At 38.0% G+C, this 21,993-nt stretch overlaps 1 protein-coding gene across 1 annotated transcript in view; it reads left to right on the top strand.

Annotated features, from left to right (window-relative positions):
• LOC149845215 (uncharacterized) overlaps positions 1 to 21,993 on the top strand; it is a 186,085-nt gene that overhangs the window by 137,164 nt on the left and 26,928 nt on the right. Inside the window, exons 11-15 of the mRNA XM_089995614.1 lie at positions 4,383 to 4,516; positions 5,451 to 5,517; positions 7,149 to 7,211; positions 7,284 to 7,525; positions 7,619 to 7,748. Coding sequence (XP_089851740.1) covers positions 4,383 to 4,516; positions 5,451 to 5,517; positions 7,149 to 7,211; positions 7,284 to 7,525; positions 7,619 to 7,748 — 636 coding nt within the window. The remainder of the gene's footprint in view (positions 1 to 4,382; positions 4,517 to 5,450; positions 5,518 to 7,148; positions 7,212 to 7,283; positions 7,526 to 7,618; positions 7,749 to 21,993) is intronic.

Genomic DNA, 21,993 nt, shown 5'->3' with positions numbered 1-21,993 from the left:
CCTTTGAGCTCTTGCACTTCTCTGAGACATTAAAGACTTGATCTTATATTTTTTTTTTATTTACACAGAGAAACCCCCAGGATCAGAGACTTAGCCGCACTGACTCTACCTGTTGTACTTATGGTTGTTGTCCTAACAATGTAAAACTCTGTGGCCTTTACCCCTTTCCCCAAGGGACTTGCCACGCTTCGGCTTGCACAATGGGTGACGCCCATGGGATTTGAACCTAGACCACCTGCCTAGCAGCCTAAGCCCCATCCCACTACGCCAAACCCATTTGGGGACGACTTGCTCTTATATGATTCTTGTTGGCAATTTGATATAGTTGTTTAGAATGATTTAAATTTTTGTATGAAATGTCTATCTAGGCTATTGAAGTATTGTTTGAGCATGCTTGCCTCTTGATAGTCTATATTGATATGTTATTATTTTTGGTCTCTAGTGTTTTAATATTTTGTATCTATCTTTGGACTATGGTTATTTTAGAATTACTGGAGATATGAAATTATTTTTAGTAACTCTTGTTTGGAAGGTACATGTATTTAGTTGTTGGTTCTTGTATTTGTTTTTTATTTTTTTTTAAATAGTTTCTCTTGATTGTTTAAATGATTGTAATTTATATTGTATTTTCTCATGTCTTTTGTGTGTTTTGCCATCCTCTCTCCATATATATATATATATATATATTTCTTTGTGTTTTCTTACTATATTTTGTGTTATAATACTTTTTTTTGTAGTTGTTGTCTCGTGTCATTATGGATCTAATCAAAGCCATGGATTGGGATAAAGCTCTTTGGAGATATGAAAGATTGGATTCCTAATAATGATCATGGAGTTTCTTTTGGAAGATATATTGTTATTGGACTCACCTGTAAGTTTGAGGGGGTGTTAAGATATATGTGTTGTATTATATACCTAAGTATATTAAGGTATACTTATAGGTATTTTTCTTTGTATTTTCTTTCTCATTGTGCTAACGACCCCAACTCATACCCCTTGAAAATGCGATTTTTTTTTTTAAAACAAGTGCGAAAATCTTCCCAGAGACCCGAGGCCTTTACAGTTCAACTCTCAATTGGATAAAACAACCAACCACAACAGAGCTTACAATTATCATCCATATCAAACCAAACATTTATTGAAATGATGAGTATTAAGTCTAGAGACAATTGCATAAATGAACTATTTAGAGTACAATAATAACTAAATGAAAATAAAATAAAAGTAGAGTCACGCTGTCCATCTGTGGTCTGACTAGTAAGAGCGTGACACCCGTGATTTTTCCAGACGACAGTCGCTTCACTGATTTCCTGTTTCTGCGAAAAACCATAGAAAGAGGGGGTCAAAAATTCGAAGAATTTTGCATACAGATCCCTCTAATAAAAATAAGTGAACATAAAGAACACAAATACGATTTCATGCAATTTTTTAGAGGAATGCAAATTTTGACAATTATATAATTCAAATTAAGCATTCAGGAAACATGTAACTTTTATTAAGCATGGAAGAACATCAATCAACAACAAGAATTACAATTTAAGTAAGCAAGGCATTCAACATGCATTAGAAACTAACCATCACACATCCAACAACATGTAACAATTAAGGGAACAAGTAAAATATGCATGTCCTAATGCATAGCAGGATTATGCATGATTTATGTGCAATGTATGAACACCTTATTGTCTTTCATTAAATTTTTTCTTTCCATATGCATGCCTTATTAAATGCATACAATTTAAGTTTCTCTTTTTAATTATCATTGCCCGCGAATACATCAAGCGGGTACAATTTCCCCGAGATCAAGTTAGGTTCCCAGGGTAGCAACACACAATTTGTAATTTATTACTGGGTTCCAAACTTAACCCTCGACCGAATCACCTTCGAAACATTAGACCTCCACATTTAATGTCGGGGACACTAGAGACACTCCACGCCCACAAGTGTCACTTCCTTGTTATACCAAAACAACAGTTGTGTCGAACACACCACCCTCAGATAAAGTGACGGACTCTTCCTAAACCGTGGTCAGGAGAAAGAACCTCAATATCGGGTTCAGGAGTCAAAGTAAAGCACACGGAGTTTTTGTATCCTCATGGTCCCTCAAAACCGAATCTCTAAGATTCTCATTCTTTTGATGAGAGATCCCAGAATGTATATTACACTGTTTTTATTAATTATCTTTTTATTAAAAGCCAATTATTGAGTTTTGCAATTCAGCATGCAAGAGCAAAGGTAAAAGCTCGCATCTGCCCCTGCGAGAACCAACACGGAACTCCTGCCCGTGGAAACACGTAGAACAGTGCAATATAGTGCAATCAAAATAAATATGATTTTTGCGATACAATTAAAAGTACATAAAGAAAGAGCAAACCATAACTCGAGGCCCACCCAGCCCACGATGATTCGTTTAGACCATCGATGCATCATATGCAAAACCCACAACCACATGCCATATATGAAATAAATCACATGCTTTCAAGATGTATATAGGAAATTTCAACCATGCTAATGCACCAAGAGTATTTAGAGCATGTGTATATTTTGTTCACGTGATAGTAACACATGCATGTCATAAACATATTAAATTTTATGACATACTTTCGTTCACCACGCATAAATATGTCAATTTCATAAGTTCATCGCATGCTTATTCAAGTCAATGCATGGATGCTTTGAGTGTGCATATTCATGCACATGTATATACCCATCAAGCGTACATGTTCATGTCAATTGCATGATCTCAACAAATATTGCATAAGCATACCACTACATATTTTCATCATATGCATACCTACTTGTCAATGCATGTTATGATAAAAATTCTGCATATACTTAGTGAAAATGCATTTTCCTTTCATCAAGTGCATATGTACCAGTCAATACACTGTGCCACCCTAAACTAACATTTGCACACATCAAAGCACACTCACACTTAATGAACTGTAATGCATACACAGCAGAATCGCATAAACAAAACAATACAGTACACAAAAATCTAACTTTTTCTTTTCTTTTCTTTTCTTTTGTTAGGAACCCACAGTACCCAGCCGACCTAATCGGCTGGGGGTGCCCGTTCAGGCATGTCAATATACCCTTAAACTAATCCCCCCCCCCCTAACACCATGGTTACCTCCAGCCTGATAAGCTATGAGGGTGTCGTCGCCCTCAGCCTTTCTGAGTTATGGCTGTTGCAAAGGCACTTTCAGCAGTATTATGATCATGTAACATCAGGTATGTGTTGCGAACAGGGAAGGCATTTACCACTTATATGATGAAATCACTAAGGACATCAGCATAAAGGAAGTTTAGAAATACTTATAAATTAATATAAGGCTGATTGCCAAATAATAACCTTGTTCAATTTGACCCTCTTACTAAGATGGCATGCGCAGGGATACAGACTGGGTTCAGTCTGGCCTGAGCACAGCCTGCCCCGTCTCAAACTAATTCATGTAAATACAACCCCAACCTTGCATATTCAAAAGATTTAGATTCAAGGCCCAAATTAATTCATGGACCCCTACTGTGTTAGTTTCACACACACACACACACACACACACACACACACACACACATATATATATATATATATATATATATATATTCTTTTTTTTTTTATTACCATGGCCCAGCCGACCCAGTCGGCTGGGTCTACCACTCAGCCCAGCCGACTGTGGGTAGGCTGTGCCTAGTAGGGGCTGTTTTATATTTTTTATGTTTTTCTTTTTTCTTTTTATATTTTTTAATTAATATGGCTGCCCCTTCTCTCTCTTTTGTGGCTAAATAGGGGTCTTCCCCTTTGTCATTCTTATTCTTTTCTAAGCATTTGTTAAGTGAATACATATTTATTTTTTATATTGCTCTCTTGTTTGGCTCTTTGTAGCCTTTGTATGCACTTTTGTGCTTTTGTATTGTCTTTGCCTTTTGTATTGTCCCTTAGTGGACTTCTATTTGTGTTTATGCACATTGTATTTTGTATTTCCGCTTGTTTCATTACAATTATGTATATGTATGTGCACCCCTCCTCTCCCTCCGTCTCTCAGAGATTATGTGCTTATAACGTTGTAGTGTTGTGAATATCATCTGAATGTAGCCTTAACAGACTGTTCATCTTCGTGAATTTCATCTCCCAACAATCTAGACTAGAATAGGGATCAGCGAATTTCTGGTGAACCTGCTGTTCAAGGACTATGTAATGCTTCTTAACTCTCAGCTAGAGTTGATTAAGGTCTAAATATATTTGTGACTGATGAGGATATGAAAAATATAATTCTGTGAGACATCTTGATCCATATTTCTGTAATCTAGTTAATTGTTTGTAAAATAGAGGTTTTTTTGTTATGATATCCGCATCTCATCAGTATGCTCTTTACTAATAGATGAAACGGAAGGGTGTGAGTATTAGACAAGTTTATGATGCACGTGCTTTGAGGGTTGTTGTTGGTGACAAAAATGGAACACTCCATGGTGCTGCTGTGAAATGCTGCTATAGTCTTCTCAACATTGTGCACAGGTATAGACCATGTTCACATAACTATATAATGTGAATTTAAGACCTTTATAACTTGTTATCTGAATCTTCTATTTTCTATGTATTTGCTTTTGTGCTTAAGAATCTTTGAGAGGAAGCATATGATAAAGAAAGGTGAACACGATTAACAGAAATGAGCTTTCATTTTTTTAAATATTAAATGTATGTTTTCTAGTTAATGAGAAACTTTGGTGAATCACTCAGGAATGTCAAATTATCAATAACCAAAGATCTTGTTACTGCAGAGGTAAATCATTTTTGAAGTTGTCTAGCATGTGTGACATACATGTAAATTGCTGGACTTGTGTTTGTGCGTGACACACACACATATAAACATACATGCTAGCCCATCTGCTATGATAGGTTTTGGTTGCTATCAAGACTGGTCTGGTGCAGAGGTTTCACCAAAGGCTCCTCCAAGCTCCAAATCATGAATTTCATTGAGTCAAAATTTGCTATATTTGAGTGCCATAGCTTTTCATTATTGCAATATTATCTTAATGCATTCTGTTATTTTAATTTTTCGCAATGTAAATCAATCATTTTCCTTTATTCTTTATCTTTTCTAATATTTTGTTTTTTTGTGCTTTCTTATAGTCTTGTTACCAAATAAAAGACTTATTTTTTGTTTTCCTTTTTGAACTTGCCAACACCTTTCTGGAGAAAAATTGGATGTTCATATTTAACTATGTATGCATGGTGTGTTTTGTCTCTGCATGAGTGAATGTTCGTGCGAGTATTGGGGAGACTTGATATTTCTTGCGACATCTAATTCATCAGATTTAGATGCATGTTGGAATTGTGGTGGCATGTAGTATCAATTGTCAACTTTGATCTCTCACCAAGAACCAGAATTACCTTAACGAGGAATACTCTTTAGTGTTATATATGGGTAAATTTATCATTTATTGTGCAGGCTGTGGACTCCTATAGATGGAGAGTTTGATGATTACATTATAAATCCGAAGCCAAGCGGTTATCAGGTGATATTCTATGTCATAAATTATGTACTTTCAAGTCTTATGTGTTTCATAATTTTATATTTACATGGAAAGTTGCTTTCCTATTTACTTTTTTATGATGAGAAGTCTTACTGGAAAAAAAGGTTTTTTATTTTGTACAGCTGAATCTGAAATGCTGAAATTAACTCTTAGTATCTTGGCAATTATGACTTTTGTGTACATATTTGGAGAACAACAAATGATTGTTATGATTTACGACTGGTCTGGAATTCATAGATAACAATGGTTTTATCAATGAGAAGATGACAAGTTGACAATGCATGTGCATGTAAAGTAGCAAGAACTAAATGTCATATACATCAACACAATAAGTTACATTAAGTGGGGATAAACTAATTTGTGCTGCAATCCATGATAAACAATAGTATATGCATCACCCTTATTTGTATGCACCAGGGATTGTGTATAAATGGAATTAATGATTCTAAAATACTTCTTAACTCTATGAGCCTTATGATTTTGAAGAAAAAAAATAGATATTGTATATTTCTTAATAAAAAAATGGAGAGCATAACAGCAACTGTCAACACATTTCTTCTTTTCCTGCTTGGCTTCTGCAACATTTTACAAAATCTACCAAGCTGGCAGTTTTTTTTTTTTTTTTTTTTTTGCTTTTAAACCATTTTATAAAGTTCCCCATGTGCCCAAATGAGTTTCAGGGATCAGAGTGTGTTACCTATGGTCAACTTTTAGAGTTCAACCATTATCCCTCTCAAGCGTTATTCCAGATACCACTTTTGTTGCCATAAGGGTTGTTAGATGACTGACATTCATGTGTCCTGGGATGAGTACCAAAAATCTGTAAACAAGTATGCATTGATTTGAGCTGCATGATAAGCGAAGCTTGTGTTTCCATCATATTGTGTTGGTTCTATGAAAAAAAAATAATAGGAAAAAAAAAGATGTAGGATGGTTCAGTCTGCTGCTTTGCTTGTGCTTTTTCTTTGTGTATCAGTATTTGTGATACCTTTGCATTAGTTTGTGATTTGTTTGAGGCATTTTTTTGTGTTCATTCATATCATGTTGTTCTCTACTTTGTATAATTCCTTTTGCAGTAACCAACGACTAGCTTCAATGACAAAGATATGCCTCTGCATCTTGTTGTTCAACATGCTTATGCGAATTTTAGGTCTAGGATTCTTGGTTTGTATTGAGAAATTTTTAGTTATTTTAGGGAGATTGTTGAAGAAAGTTGATTGGAAAATAATGAAAAAACAGCAATGACAATGTAGGTAAGCTGAAATATTTGGCAACCTCTAAGGTGTCCAAAAATGGCCCAAATATGTGAAGTTTGCTTTTCTTCCTTTTTTGTTTCTCTTTAGGGTGGCAAGGGTAGGGAGATAAGTATTTAATTATAATTCAGGGTATGGCATATCACATTCATTTGTGTGGCAATAGATGCCTCCATGGCTATGCATGTTTGTTGGTCATTCCCATGTTTCTCTTGATTAATTGTGGCTACTCTAGCAAGAGATTGGGCATCTAAAAAGAATATAATGTTTATAAACAGATTCATTGTTCTCCTGGCTTGTACATTATTGCCTACTTGACTTTAATTATATTCAGGATCTAATATTCTTCTTTTCTTTTAGTCGCTCCATACCGCTGTGCAAGGTCCGGATTATTCTCCATTGGAAGTACAAATAAGAACACAGGTACCAAACATTTTCCTGTAAAAGGCATATTTAATTGATGGAGGTAACTAATTGTGTTACTCCCATGTTCAGCGGATGCATGAATATGCAGAATTTGGACTTGCTGCTCATTGGCTTTACAAGGAAGCAGAAATCAAGAAGGGGGCACCCCTCCTGTATGACTCCAATGTAACTTCATCTTCACCTCAGATTGAGAGTCTGGAGTCTGAAACTGCCATTCAAGGCGAAGGGTATAAGAAGCTGAATTCTGTCAAGGTCGGACATCCAGTCCTTAGAGTAGATGGAAGTCACTTACTTGCAGCTGTGGTTGTCAGGTTTGGCAGTATCCTTGGCTGAATTGCACATATTTCTAAAGTGTTTCCACCAATGGGTTAAACATTGAGAAGTTCTTTTTTTTTCATGTGTAGTGTGGAGAAGGATGGGAGCGAGCTGCTGGTGGCTGTGAGTTTTGGGCTTGGTGCTTTTGAAGTATTAGCTAACAGAAGATCCAAGTTACAGAGGAAGTGGTGGGAAGCTTATGCCAATCTCTACAAAAAGGTGAAGCATTAAGTTTTATATCCTATCTATAGTCATTTGAAAAAGAATTAAAAGATGAAAAATCCTTAACTTGCTTAACCCATTTGTTTCATATGTTTTTCACCCATCTTGAATGAAGAGATGTGTAACGCCCCAAAATTTTTAACCCAAATTTATGTGATTTTTTTTATGACAGCGGAAACAAGAAACAATATAGGGTTACGCATTCCGGAACATTACAGTGGAGAGCAAACCCCAAACATTTATTTCATTTCAATATCGATGAAAATTGACATCGGAGTTTTAGATGATATGAACCATTCAATTACAATAAACCCAAGCGATGCCTGAAACAGTAAATCTAAAATCTCGATCTGATGCCTCATCCCGCAACCGCTCATAACTCTACTCTTTACCTGAAAAATGGTAAAATTATAAGAATTAGACTACAACTGTCTAAGTAGGAAATTTGTAACTTTCAATGCAGGTATATCATGAATCTAGTATGTGATGTGGGTGTCAAGTATGAATCTTTAACATATACAAAAGTACGTAAAACAGACTTTGCAACAACAATAATAGACATATATCTAAGCGAGTAAGCAGATTATACAACAGCTATAACTAAACCAGTAAAACATATTTTGCAACAACAATAACAGTAACATGTATAATTTCCATGTAACAGTAACAATATGAATTCAATTATCTCATATCTACGCATTTCAGGATTTGCATTTCATCACTAGCTCAAAATATAAATCATGCTGAAAGATTATGAAATTGTCTCTCTAGTAACTCCACTCACTGTGATACCTAACTGTTCTAAATAGTGTTTATATTATGTTATCCCGTGGGTACATACCGGTCGAGACAACCATCATAGAAGAGAACGTTCGGGGGTATATTATTCAAGGTTGTTTTATTAACCCGAACATTCTAACTGAGACTGAAATCCCAAGGGAGCGGCCAGTGACCGAGAGAACCTCCCAAAGGCCAAAACCAAAATAGGATGCATCCCTAACTTCTGTAAAAGAATAAAGAACTACCACCTAGGACACATTGGCAGTCCGGGTCCCCCAACTCCAAGGACTGGGGACCAACGAGTCATTTTAGCTCGAAACAGTTAAACACATGTCCCCGGAGTTTTGTACCACCTACCCTCTCCAAGGTAAGCCCGAATCTGAGTGGGTTAAACTTTTTATTTAATTAATTTTTCGAAGTACAGGGCATTTTCCCAACTTCCTTCTACTACCACAGCAGTAGAATTCCCAACCTTAGTCATTTTACTAAGGTGTATAGAACAATCCCAATCATTTGTCATATTGATTGCATAAACCCACTCAAAGTGCTCTGGTGCCTTTAAACCAGTCAAGCACACAAGCCCCGGTACCTTTAAACCAGTCGGGCACATAACATTTACAATTAAGTTTTCATCATTTTATTGCCATAGCACACAACATTTACAATTAAGTTTTCATCATTTTATTGCCATAGCACACAAGCTAATAGCCCAAGTACCCGTATCGGGTAATCAATCCAATATAGCCCATTAGGCAAGGTTTTTTCCAAGTATCTGCCTCACGGAAAGGCACATGTCCATATGTCAATAAGTGCACCATCATATGTTTGGAACCAGTATAACAACCTCGTTCTTGAAACGCAGTTAACATGCTGCATACAAGCAATTCAAATCATACATTTTCTGACCAACAAGCAGTTTAAGCACGTGGTACTTCATGTAAATCAGTTACAGCACTAGAGAAACCTGGAAGTATGCAATTTACTGTTTAAACATATTACCAAGTCTGATCTGCTGTTTCAACCTTGAAAATACGCAAACCAAATTTTAGTTTTTTCTTGAAAGCCATGTAGCATAATCACAGAACTGTTTGAATCCGGTTTTATAATTTGAACCTTCTCAAATATGTAGGTAAACATAACAAAACCATAAGCTGTGTGGATCCGATGCATAATTTGAACATTCTCAAATACACAGTATGACCGAACTATAGACTGTTTGGATCAGATTTATAATTTGAACATACATAACATAACTATAAGTTATGTGAATCAGATTCATAATTTGAACTCAATGTAACAACCTCATTCCTCAAACACAGATAACAGGCTGCATACAAGCAATTCAAATAATACATTGCAGTCTATTCAATGATAACAATAGCAGTATATGTTGCTGAGTGTGTTTGAGGCAAATTAGAGTATAAACCAGTTTATGTGTAGATTCGATCATTTTCCATCAGAATCGATCAATGATTTCAGTTCATAGGGCTGGTCGAAATATACACCATTCTGCTAATCGGAATTTAATATAAAAATGCCATGTTTTACATAATGAACCAGACTCAATCTGCTAACATAAGCCTGTTTATAATTTTCAGAATGAACAGACCCATTCGGCTAACAGAAATTCACTTAAACATGGTATGTTTTACTAAATGAATTAGACCCAGATTAGGCTAACAAGAGGTTACATAAACATGTTGTGTACTATTAAATGAAACATACACAAAAGATCGACTAACAGGTGTTAACATGAACATAAATGATACTGATGCACAATAGACTAACAATAAACCCATCTGGCTAACAAAAATTAACTTAACATAATAGGTTTTGCTAAATGAAACATACCTAGGTGGCTAACAAGAATTTAAGTAAACATGCTATGTTTTAATAAATGAAACAGATATTAATCAGTTATCATGGATTAACCTGAACATTTTATGTTTTGCTAAATGCAACAACCTCAAATTAAAACTAACAGACGCCAAATCACATAACAGGGATTTAACACATACATGTTGTGTTCACCTAAAGGTATTAGACACATACGGCTAATAGTAAAGAACATGCTTATGTACAGTTAAAGGAAGCAGATACTGTTAAAATATAGCTTGCGTATGGATCCAGATCCATACGCATGGTATGTTAATGAAACACATGTTGTATTTCTCTCATTAATGGCATCCTTGTAATATCTCTGATATTACAAGGATAGTTGTATAGCTGCTTCATATATAAAATGGTTAGGGCTTGGAGGTCGAGCTATCGTAAGTCGCCCCAGCCATTGTTCTCTCTCTCTCTCTCTCTCTCTCTCTCTCTCTCTCGCCCTGTTTCCTGTAGATGTTGTACCAGATATAAAATCTGATATGGTATTAGAGCACAGGCCATCATGTGCGTGAAGAAGCTCTGGAACAGCAGATCGTGAACTGCGTGAACAGCGTGTTCCTCCTTTCACAGATCGTGAACTGCGTGTTCTTCCTTTCAGCGTGTTCATCGAGAACAGCGTGAGCAACAGATCGTGAACAACAGCACTGCGTGAACATCCTGTGTGTGAAGAAATTCTGAAACGGTAAATCGAGAACAGCAGCCTTTAAAATCTCATCCTCTGAAATCTCCCCTTCTGAAAGTTGGTACTTTTCTTTTCCTTTCAACATGAACAGCGTGCTCATCGACTGTGTTCATCGAGAATGCAGATCGTGAACAACAGCTCATCGACTGTGTTCATCCCAAGTTCTCTCTTTTCTGTTACTCTATCGTCTATGTTGGTTCCAAATTTTTTTAAAACATCACCGACTGTTGTTTCCCTTTTTATTTCAAACCAGTTTTGATTCCACAAGTTTCCTTTCCTTTCCTTCATTGCTCTTTTAGTGTTCTTTGTGCAACACTTTTGGTCGTACAGGTATATGCCTTATTACAGTTTTACTGATTGATTAAGTGATCTCAAATCTGTTTATTTCTTTTCATTCATCTTGTTTGCTTATTCATTATTCTACTGATATGGATTACTCTTCGTCTTCACCATCCGGTCCCTCTGTCAATTTCTTGAGTCAGCTTGTTACAGAAAAACTTACTCATTCTAATTCTTTGACCTGGAAAAGGCAAATCCTTCCTTTTATACGGAGTCAGGATCTCGATGAACATTTGGATGGTTTAGTTCCTATACCACCACGGCTTATTTTGCAGGAAACCAAGGATGAGCAAGGTGACACAATTACCATTTCCATTAAGAATCCAGAGTATACAGTTTGGAGGAAGCGGGACCAGTCTTTGGTTGCTTATATTACGTCAACACTCTCTCAAGAAGTGTTGGTTACTCTTTCAGATGATTGCACTGCGGCGGATCTGTGGAGTAAGCTGTCACAGACTTACTCTTAGATATTAGAATCCCGAGTCATGTTCTTGAAAAATGAATTTCAAAGTTTGAAGAAAGGCTCCATGACAGTCATGGAATACATAGGCCGCTTGAAGAGTATTACTGATCAATTGGTTGTTGTTGGAAGTGCTATTGCAGATAAAGATAAAGTTCAACAACTTCTCAATGAATTGGGTCCTAACTTTGACATGTTTACTACAGCTTTATCATGCCTTCCTCACTTGCCCACTTTTGACGACCTCCAAGCGAAACTTCTCCAGCATGAGATGATTATGAAGCAAAGGGCAAAAGGAAATGAATCAACTCGTCCTCATTCAGTTTTGGCCATGGACACTTCTGTAGGTTTTGGACGATGGAATGGAGGGCATCAAGGATGTAACGCCCCAAATTTCAAACTTGCGAAACTTTTCAGAAAAACAGGCAAGAGACTAGAAATATCTCTTTCCTTCAGAGTTGGTTTATGAAATCAGCGAAAGATTTTTCTTTGATAAATCATAAGGCAAGCTGACAACTCTGGGCACGTTAGCTAAAAGAACCAAAACGCACAAAAATTCGGATATCCTAAGGGAAATCCGATACAAACCCAAGCATCCAGGATGCGAGCTAAGAGCAGAAAGAAGAAGTCTTGAAGCCATCTTGCAATCGCGCCATCGCCCGTAAAGTACCTAAACATTACCTGTACCCATAGAATGGGTTAGTTTCGCGAAAAACTAGTAGGTGCACAAGAGAGACTAACAGGAAACTGAATTAAGTACATTTAATTCAGTAGGCTACGCAGTTTAAAGCAGATATGTAGTTAAACAGGTAAGCAATGCAAGCAGGTGAATAGTGCAAACACGTAAGCAGTACAAGCGAATAAGGCGTGCGAGCGAGTAAGTAGTGCAAGCGAGTAAGTAGTGCAAATGCGTAAGTAGTGCAAACAGTAAGCAGTTCAACGCAAGTAAGCAGTTCAAAGCAAGTAAGCAGTTCAACTGACCAACGCAGCATACGATCCATTTGATCGTAAGTTGTGAACTACTACGCAACAAGCTTGTCCTCGTTCCTAGAACGAGGTCTCTGCATCTAATCACCACCAGGACATAGTTTGTCACTCGCTACTTCTAACCAACGCTTTGTCCTGAACGACCTTAATCTATCCTCATTTCTCAAAGTCTTACGTGGCGAACCGTCACCGGTTATGACGCACTAAGGCGTCATACCTTCTCAGAAAAGCTCACCCTTCCGTAGAAGGTCCAAAACATGATCACTAACTCAAATCGCTAACGATCTGATTCTCACACCTGAGTCAAGCATGTAACCATGCTAAAACAGAAAGTCGAAACTATGAATTCATAGTTGGCTATCACAAAGAATCTCAGAAGATCGTCACAGCTCACCATAACTTTTTATGGTAAGCAAAAACACAAGATCCACATCGGATCATTTGGTCCGAGAGATATACGACCGGACAAGGAATTACCGTCCTAGAGGGTATACCTGATCTTGGACCCTACACTTCCTCACAGGAGTTCACCGTCTTTGCGGCTACCCGTTCGTGGACAGTGTACATCCTCACAGAGATCTCCCACTCTAGCCGGGTCACCTGATCTGGGAAATGTATAACCTCACAGCGAAACCTTTGGGCGATCAGTCCCTAACAAATGCCATATCCAATGAAAATCATTGCGATACGCATCCACACAAATGACCGCTCTCAGGGTCGATAGCCACTAATACAAACAACAAGAGCAACGCCCGGATCACCTGGTCTGGGACATGTATAACCTCATAAAGAATTCCGCCCTAGATGGTATATCTGGTCTTGGACCATACACTTCCTCACAGGAGTTCACCGTCTTTGCGGCTACCCGTTCGTGGACAGTGTACATCCTCACAGAGAATCTACCACTCTAGCCGGGTACCTGGTCTTGATCATACACGCCCTCGCAGATAATCCTTTGGAGATCAGGTGCTCGACAGACACCCCACTCAGTGATGCATGCATCAATAATCGACTGTTCTAAACCATTGACCGCCTCGGGGTCGGTAGCCACAATATGGGCACAAGCATGCATATCAGCAATGTGCATCGTATCACTTCACATAGAAGCATAAAATCCTACGCATCGTGTTATTGCCACAAGGAATATTGCAATCCTCAAATAGGCCCTCAAAGCATGTGTAAACGACACATGAGAACGTGCAAATATGACAATTCAGTTGATTCTATGGGCGAAGGGTAACTAACTCTACCCGTCAGCCAAACAAAACAACTGAATAAGACAAGCACTCATAACAATGCTCGTAAAACATATAATTACCATAAAATGACTCAGTCCATGAACAAGTAATTAAATTAATCGTAAGGCATAAACCATTACATCACAAGTCATTCATAAGCAATCATACGACAACAGTTATATCACAATATGTAAGCAGCTTATAAGACAAGCGGCCACATCAATCCTAGTTGCCACCAGTTCGTAGATTACAAGCTGTATGCAATCACATCAATCATAAGAGATGCAAGCCAACAAGTGTTACGCTACAATAAGCACCAAACAGTTCGACCAAGGGATAAAGCAAGTCACATGCTAATATGTAGCAACTGGCATAATGCTATTATTATAAGTATTTAACCAGTATGAGAAGCTCCTTATTACTCTGCAAAGAACTGCGTAAGCAGTTTAACCAACTAGAGTAACGCCTTGACAGACGTGCATAGCTCAACGAGTAGCATACTGAACTATCGAGCAAGCAAGCGAATTAGTAGTGCAAGCGAAGCAGTAGTGCAAGCGAATCAGTAGTGCAAGCGAAGCAGTAGTGCAAGCGAATCTCACGACTCAACGACCAGTGTGAACAGACCTTATGTTTCGATAATTACGAACCTGCGGGTACGCGCAGGAAAAACGTAGAACCAACTGAAACTAGTTCGGGCGTCTGTTATTCTATGTATTTTCAATAACCCGAATAGCTAGTTGAGTTCGCTCCAAAGGGACGACTTTAGCCGAGAGAGGATTCCCCAAAGGAGGTTGTGCCACGGACGCATCCAACTTCTGCAGAAGTGTTGAGCTAACTAATGTAGCCCCTTTCCCCTAACTCTAATGACCGGGGAGGCCGGATCGTTGCCCGTAAGGTGGTTGTTAACAATCTGTCCATTGGAGTTTGTACCGCTCTGTCCTCTCCCTTGACAGACAACCAGAACCGAATAGGTACGTTAGGGGTTGCTTAACTAACGACCCATTCTATGTTGTGGTATTTAAACCACTCGAGCATCTTGCCTGTGGAGGCGATTGTGAGGCCATTTATGTGATTACAACATTTTGCATTTAGCGTTGTTCGAGGTCGCACGACCGTCTCATCCGATTATCGCAGTACTAGACGTGTCGTGCACGACTACAAGTACTCTAGGATGAAAGGGGTATAGCTCCTCAATAGAAGCTTCAACAGGAGTGTTTCAAAAAGATGTAAAGTTTATCAACTTTACTTTATCTTTTGAAACAGTAGTACCTTTGTTAAATTATGTAATCAAACTTGTAATTTCGCATATATATTTTATATATATAAGGTAATACATATACATATATATAATATATGTATATGTATTTACCAATTATATATATAAAATATATATATTCCTAGTAAGGGTAGTTTAGGAATTTTACATATATTCTTTTTCGAGAATATGTTTTTGTATTTATTTTCTTTTTCTTTTTCTTTTTTCTTTATTCCTTTTTCTTTTTACATTTAATGCATTGTACTTGCATTGGGAGGGGCCCAACCCACTAGTCGTTGGACCCCTCCAACGGTCACATTTGTGACCGTTGGAGGGGCTCCAACGACTATGTGGAGCCCCTCCCAAGGCCTTCTCAAAGCCCTATATATATGGGCAGCTCTTGTATTTTCAAAAGGGATTTGGGATTATAGCCCAACCTCTTTAGTTGTTTATGAATCTTATGAGTGCATTTGCACATTTGTGATTCGGTGTGTTGTGCTTGTTGTGCACAAGTGTTCTTGGGTGTGTATGTTCACACATTTGTTCTCAAGGTTATTGCGTTATCAACTAAAGTATCTTGTTGAAGATACTTTTACATGGTATCAGAGACTCGTTGAAGAAGAAGAATTGTGATTCGCCTTCTCTTGCATTCCTCAAAAAGCGTGCCTTCAAGTTTTTTAAAATCAAAGAGGATCACCTTCTTCGAGCAATATTTTAGGAGACTCTCTTGTCAAGAAAGACGCGAAAAGTAATTAAGGTACGTACTATCCCTTGCATTCTTTCCTCTATAATGGGCGAAAAAGACTCCCATTTCTCTCTTGGGTTTAAGCTTAATGGCTCAAACTATCATGTTTGGGCCGGTAATATGGAAGCCCATATTAAAGGAAAGGGGCTTTGGGGTTACGTTCATGGATCCATACCGGAACCAGAACCCAAATTACCATTATTGAAGGAGGGGATATTAAGATCCTTAAAGGGGATGAAAGACAAAAGGCCCTTGAAGAGTATTCTAAGAAACATGATGATTGGGAAATGAAGAACTTCAAGATCTTATCTTGGATTTTTTCATCCGTTGAGACCAAGATAAACGCCAATATCATCAAATTTAAAAGGGCTTCCGAAGCTTGGGTTTATCTTGAGAAAATGTACACCTCAAGAGATCTATCCCACAAGTACTTTCTCCAAAAGAGGGCTTTGACTCTCCAACAAAATGACATGACCATTCGAGAGTACTTTGTCGAATTATCCTCTATTTGGGACGAGCTCGCAATCCTTGAACCTAAATGGAGTGGTGAGGCAATCGAATTAAGGCACAAACAACTTGAAGAAGACCGGTTCTTCAATTTTTTAAATGGCCTTAGACCCGAATTTGAACAAGTTCGGTCCTCTCTTCTCTCCGCCTTCACATCGCCCTCACTTGAAGATGTTATCACCAAGCTAAGTGGTGAAGAAACCCGTATGGGGATTGGCAAAAATAATCCTAGCATTCTTGTTACTTCCTCTACTCAAGAAGATGGTGAAATGGCTAATGCCGTGTCAAGACCGGGAAATAACATGAGGACCTATAGACCTCCTCATTTCAAGAATCAAGGTCAAGGAGGAAATGATCGGTATGGCAAAAGAGACTATAGCAAAGTGACTTGCTATCATTGTAAAGAACCCGGACATATCAAACCTTTGTGTCCTAAATGGAAGAAATTGATTGCAACGGCTATGGCATCTCAAGTTGAAGAACGACCTTCTTCATTAAGTGAGTCATTTTCTCTTCAACAAATCCTAGAAGCACTACAACCTCTTCTCAAGGGAGGTACTTCCGGAGCCGCTATGTCATCCTCTTCCCCCGGTAAGTCATCTTGGCTTTTAGATTTCGGGGCATCCTTTCACATGACCCCTAGCTATTGCTCTCTTTCAAATTTTTCTAAAAATTCCTTTCCATCCTTTGTATCAACCGCGGACGGAACATCTCTTGAGATTAAAGGAATAGGTAATTTTGAAAAACAAGACTTCTTTGTTCCAAAAATTTGTTTTATCCCAAACCTTAACCTAAATCTTCTTTCCGTTTCCCAACTCTCGGACCATGGTTGCGATATAAAATTTTCTTCTAATAAATGTTGGATACAGGATCGTCAGTCCAGGAGATTGATTGGGGAAGGCTCTAGAAGAGGAGACCTCTACTACGTAGATTTTCTTCAAGTTCCCAAGAGTCAATTTTGCAATGTCGTCCAAAACAAAGATATTCATGTATGGCATAAGAGATTGGGTCATCCCAATATAGTTAAAATCTCCTATTTGCCCTTTGTTAAACATTTTTGTAAATGTGACTTTTTGTGTAATGAATGCATTCTTGGGAAAATGAAATGTTTGCCTTTTCCTCAAAGATCCATGTTTACGACAAAACCATTTGAAATTGTCCATTCCGATGTATGGGGACCGGCTCCGGTAATGTCAAAAGGAGGATTTTCATATTATGTGATCTTTGTGGATGACTATACTAGGTTTTGTTGGATCTATTTCCTTAAACATAAACATGAAGTTTTTTCAACCTTTAAAAGTTTTCACATGATGATTTCAAATCAATTCAATGGATGTTTAAAAATCTTTAGGTCTGACTCTGGAGGAGAATACCTCTCAAATGAATTTAAGAGTTATCTTGAAAATTTTGGTATTCTTCACCAAAAATCTTGTCCAAAAACCCCTCAGCAAAATGGGTTAGCCGAACGAAAGCACAGGCACATCATTGAAACAACTAGGACTTTGCTCATTTCTCAAAACATTCCAAAAAATCTTTGGGCTGAGGCAGCCCTTACTTCTGTCTATCTCATAAACCGACTCTCATAAAAAAATTTAAACAAAATTTCTCCCTTTGAAAAACTGTATGATAAGGAACCTGATTATAGCAGGTTAAGGGTCTTTGGGTGTAAATGTTTTGTTCTCACTGATAAGAATGACAAACTTTCTCCTAAAGCCATTCCTTGTGCCTTTCTTGGCTATTCTGAAACCCAAAAAGGGTTTCGTTGTTATGATATCAAAAGTGACAAATTGTATGTTTCCAGAAACGTGAGTTTTTTGGAAAATATTAGTGGATTTGAACGTTGTGACCCCCATAATGAAAATATGGATTATTCTTTTTTATTTGATTTACTGAATAAGGACGATGATACTAGTGATAATGAGTCAGATCAAAGTAACCCAAATGAATTTGAAACCGAGGAAAACATCTCCTTGCCTCCTTCGTCACATCAATCTATTGAATTACCTAGAAACCCTATCACCTACTCTCATAGAGATCAAAACAACTTTAGGAGTGCTCTTGACAAATATAATGATGCCAGTTCCAGTGCCTCTCAGAATGAAGTGATCCCTCGTAGAACTGAGAGAAGTAGAAGGCCTCCTTCTAGGTTCATTTCCTATGACTCTTTTTCACCAAGATATAGAGCCTGCCTTAGTGCCATCCACTCTTATATAGAGCCTAGAAATTTTGAAGAAGCACGAAAGTGTCCTGAATGGATTAATGCCATGGACAATGAACTTGAGGCTCTAAGAAAAGCCAAAACCTGGGAATTTCAAAATCTTCCTAAAGGCAAGAAAACAATAGGGTGCAGATGGGTCTTCAAAGTAAAAACTAAAAGTGATGGATCCCTTGAAAGGTATAAAGCTCGCTTGGTTGCAAAAGGATATAGTCAAGAATATGGTATTGACTATGAAGAAACTTTTGCTCCTGTAGCTTGTATGGTCACTGTTCGATGTCTTATAATCGTTGCCTCTATCAACAAATGGAACATCTATCAAATGGATGTGAAAAATGCCTTCTTAAATGGCGACTTAAGTGAAGAAGTTTACATGGATGCTCCTAAGGGAAAGGTTCTTCGTCTTCAGAAAGCACTCTATGGCCTAAAACAAGCTCCCAAGGCTTGGTATGATAGATTTAACTCTGTTATGATTGAGAATGGTTTTTCCTCTTGTTTTACTGACACTGCTCTATTTGTTAGAAAATCCAATGCAGGGATTGTAATTTTACTTCTGTATGTTGATGACATGCTCATCACTGGGAGTGATTCTAACGGGGTTAAGCATATAAAATCTATCTTAAAAGATAAATTTGAAATGTCTGACTTGGGTTTTCTAACTTATTTTTTGGGAATTGAAGTAGCATACTCTCTTAGAGGATATTTCTTATCTCAAACTAAGCTTGCTTCTGAGATCATTGACAGGTCAGATATTACAGATGAGAAGTTTTATGAAACTCCTGCGGTTGTAGGAGCAAAGATGAAAATTGATGATGGGGTTCCCCTTTTGGATCCTACACCCTACAGACAGCTTGTAGGATCTCTGATGTATCTGAGTATTACCAGACCAGATATATCCCATGCAGTCCACACTGCAAGTCAGTTTCAGCATGCGCCTACATCCGTTCACATGAGTGCCATCTTACGAGTTGTAAGATACATAAATGGTATTCTAAATAAGGGAGTTTTTTTGTCCTCTTCTTCTGACTTAAAATTGATTGCTTATATTGATTCAGATTGGGGAGGTGACCCAAATAACCGTCACTCCACCACTGGTTTCTGTGTGTTCTTAGGAGACTCACTAATTTCGTGGAGATGCAAGAAGCAACAAAAAGTGTCGCTCTCCTCAACTGAAGCTGAATATCGTGCCATGACAACTACTACCATGGAGATTGTATGGATTCACCAACTGCTAGAAGACATGGGGATCAAAATTGAAGGACCCACCAAGCTATGCTGCGACAACAAGAGTGCAATCTACATTGCAAAGAATCACACCTTTCATGAGCGGACTAAACACATCGAAATGGACTGTCACTATGTTCGTGAAGCATATCTCCGAGGAGTTATTGATCTCCCTTATGTCACGTCCGAATATCAGTTGGCAGATTTCTTTACTAAAGCCTTGTGCGCTCCGCGGTTCAACTTCCTTCTTGGCAAACTTTCGGTCATCTTGCCCTAAGTTTGAGGGGGGTGTTAAATTATGTAATCAAACTTGTAATTTCGCATATATATTTTATATATATAAGGTAATACATATACATATATATAATATATGTATATGTATTTACCAATTATATATATAAAATATATATATTCCTAGTAAGGGTAGTTTAGGAATTTTACACATATTCTTTTTCGAGAATATGTTTTTGTATTTATTTTTTTTTCTTTTTTCTTTATTCCTTTTTCTTTTTACATTTAATGCATTGTACTTGCATTGGGAGGGGCCCAACCCACTAGTCGTTGGACCCCTCCAACGGTCACATTTGTGACCGTTGGAGGGGCTCCAACGACTATGTGGAGCCCCTCCCAAGGCCTTCTCAAAGCCCTATATATATGGGCAGCTCCTCTTGTATTTTCAAAAGGGATTGGGGATTATAGCCCAACCTCTTTAGTTGTTTATGAATCTTATGAGTGCATTTGCACATTTGTGATTCGGTGTGTTGTGCTTGTTGTGCACAAGTGTTCTTGGGTGTGTATGTTCACACATTTGTTCTCAAGGTTATTGCGTTATCAACTAAAGTATCTTGTTGAAGATACTTTTACAACCTTGTACCAACATTATGCATGCGATTTTCTCAAATCACATCCGCTATCGGGGTATCTACATGCCTCGCATGACTCGACACCGGCCTCGATAGACGGGATACGGGTTTCTCAACAGGACACCCGCTAAGAAGTTCGCTCGAACCCCCAAATCGGGATCACCCGAGATATGCCAAAAAGGCGAGCAGAACCAGCCAGTCACATCCTTCCAAATGCTTCGATTTGGAGCAGTCTTTGATGCTTTTGCGCAGCTCCCTGAAACCTCAAGCCGACTCTGCAGGACTGCACGCACGAAGAGCCAGGATCCTTGCGAGGTATCCCTCTCCTTAGACGAGGATGTGTTGCTCGCTCCCGACTGAACTCTTGTCGCAAGAGGGAGAGGGGTAAATGCCCCTTGCATCTTCCACGAGGATGCCTTTAAGGCATACGCAAAGAGCAAGAACTTGCACGTCATCTGCAATAGCAAGGCAATACCAACACATATGCAAAGGCAAGAGCCTAGGTGCAAAGCGCGACAGCAAAGTAAAGGCGATAAGCCGAAGTGCAACGCAAACCCCCGGCACAACGCGCAACGGCAAAGTAAAGGACAAGGGTCGCGAAACCGCGTCCTTGAGTTAAATGCGTACTCGTATAAATATATATATATATATGTATATTTATATATATATATATATTTATATATATATATTTATATTTATATATATATATATATATATTTAATGGTCTCTTTTTAGTTAATTGAACTTAATTCAATTGTTCAAGTCTTCTGTGCAATCTTCCCCTACCTTTGAGAGTTGCAAGCTTGTTGTCGTCCGCGGATGTACGCGATTGGCGGCTTCTTGTAGTAAATTCCAGTATGCATAATATGATAATTTCTTTGGCTTACCTGAAATTATTTGCTCAGAATATAACGTGGGAATGGTAGTTTAAAAGCAGGAAAAATCGATGAAGTTGAGGGTGTATTTAGATCATGTTTCTTGTTATTAATACGATGAAGTTCAATCTTGTTAATTCTACATGCGTGAGAATCTGTTGTGTCTGAATTTACATGTTGTA

The sequence above is a fragment of the Nuphar pumila genome, chromosome 2, assembly GCF_984573655.1.
Source record: "Nuphar pumila chromosome 2, dmNupPumi1.hap1.1, whole genome shotgun sequence".
Lineage (NCBI taxonomy): Eukaryota > Viridiplantae > Streptophyta > Magnoliopsida > Nymphaeales > Nymphaeaceae > Nuphar > Nuphar pumila.
This window is presented reverse-complemented; position numbering and strand designations above follow the sequence as displayed.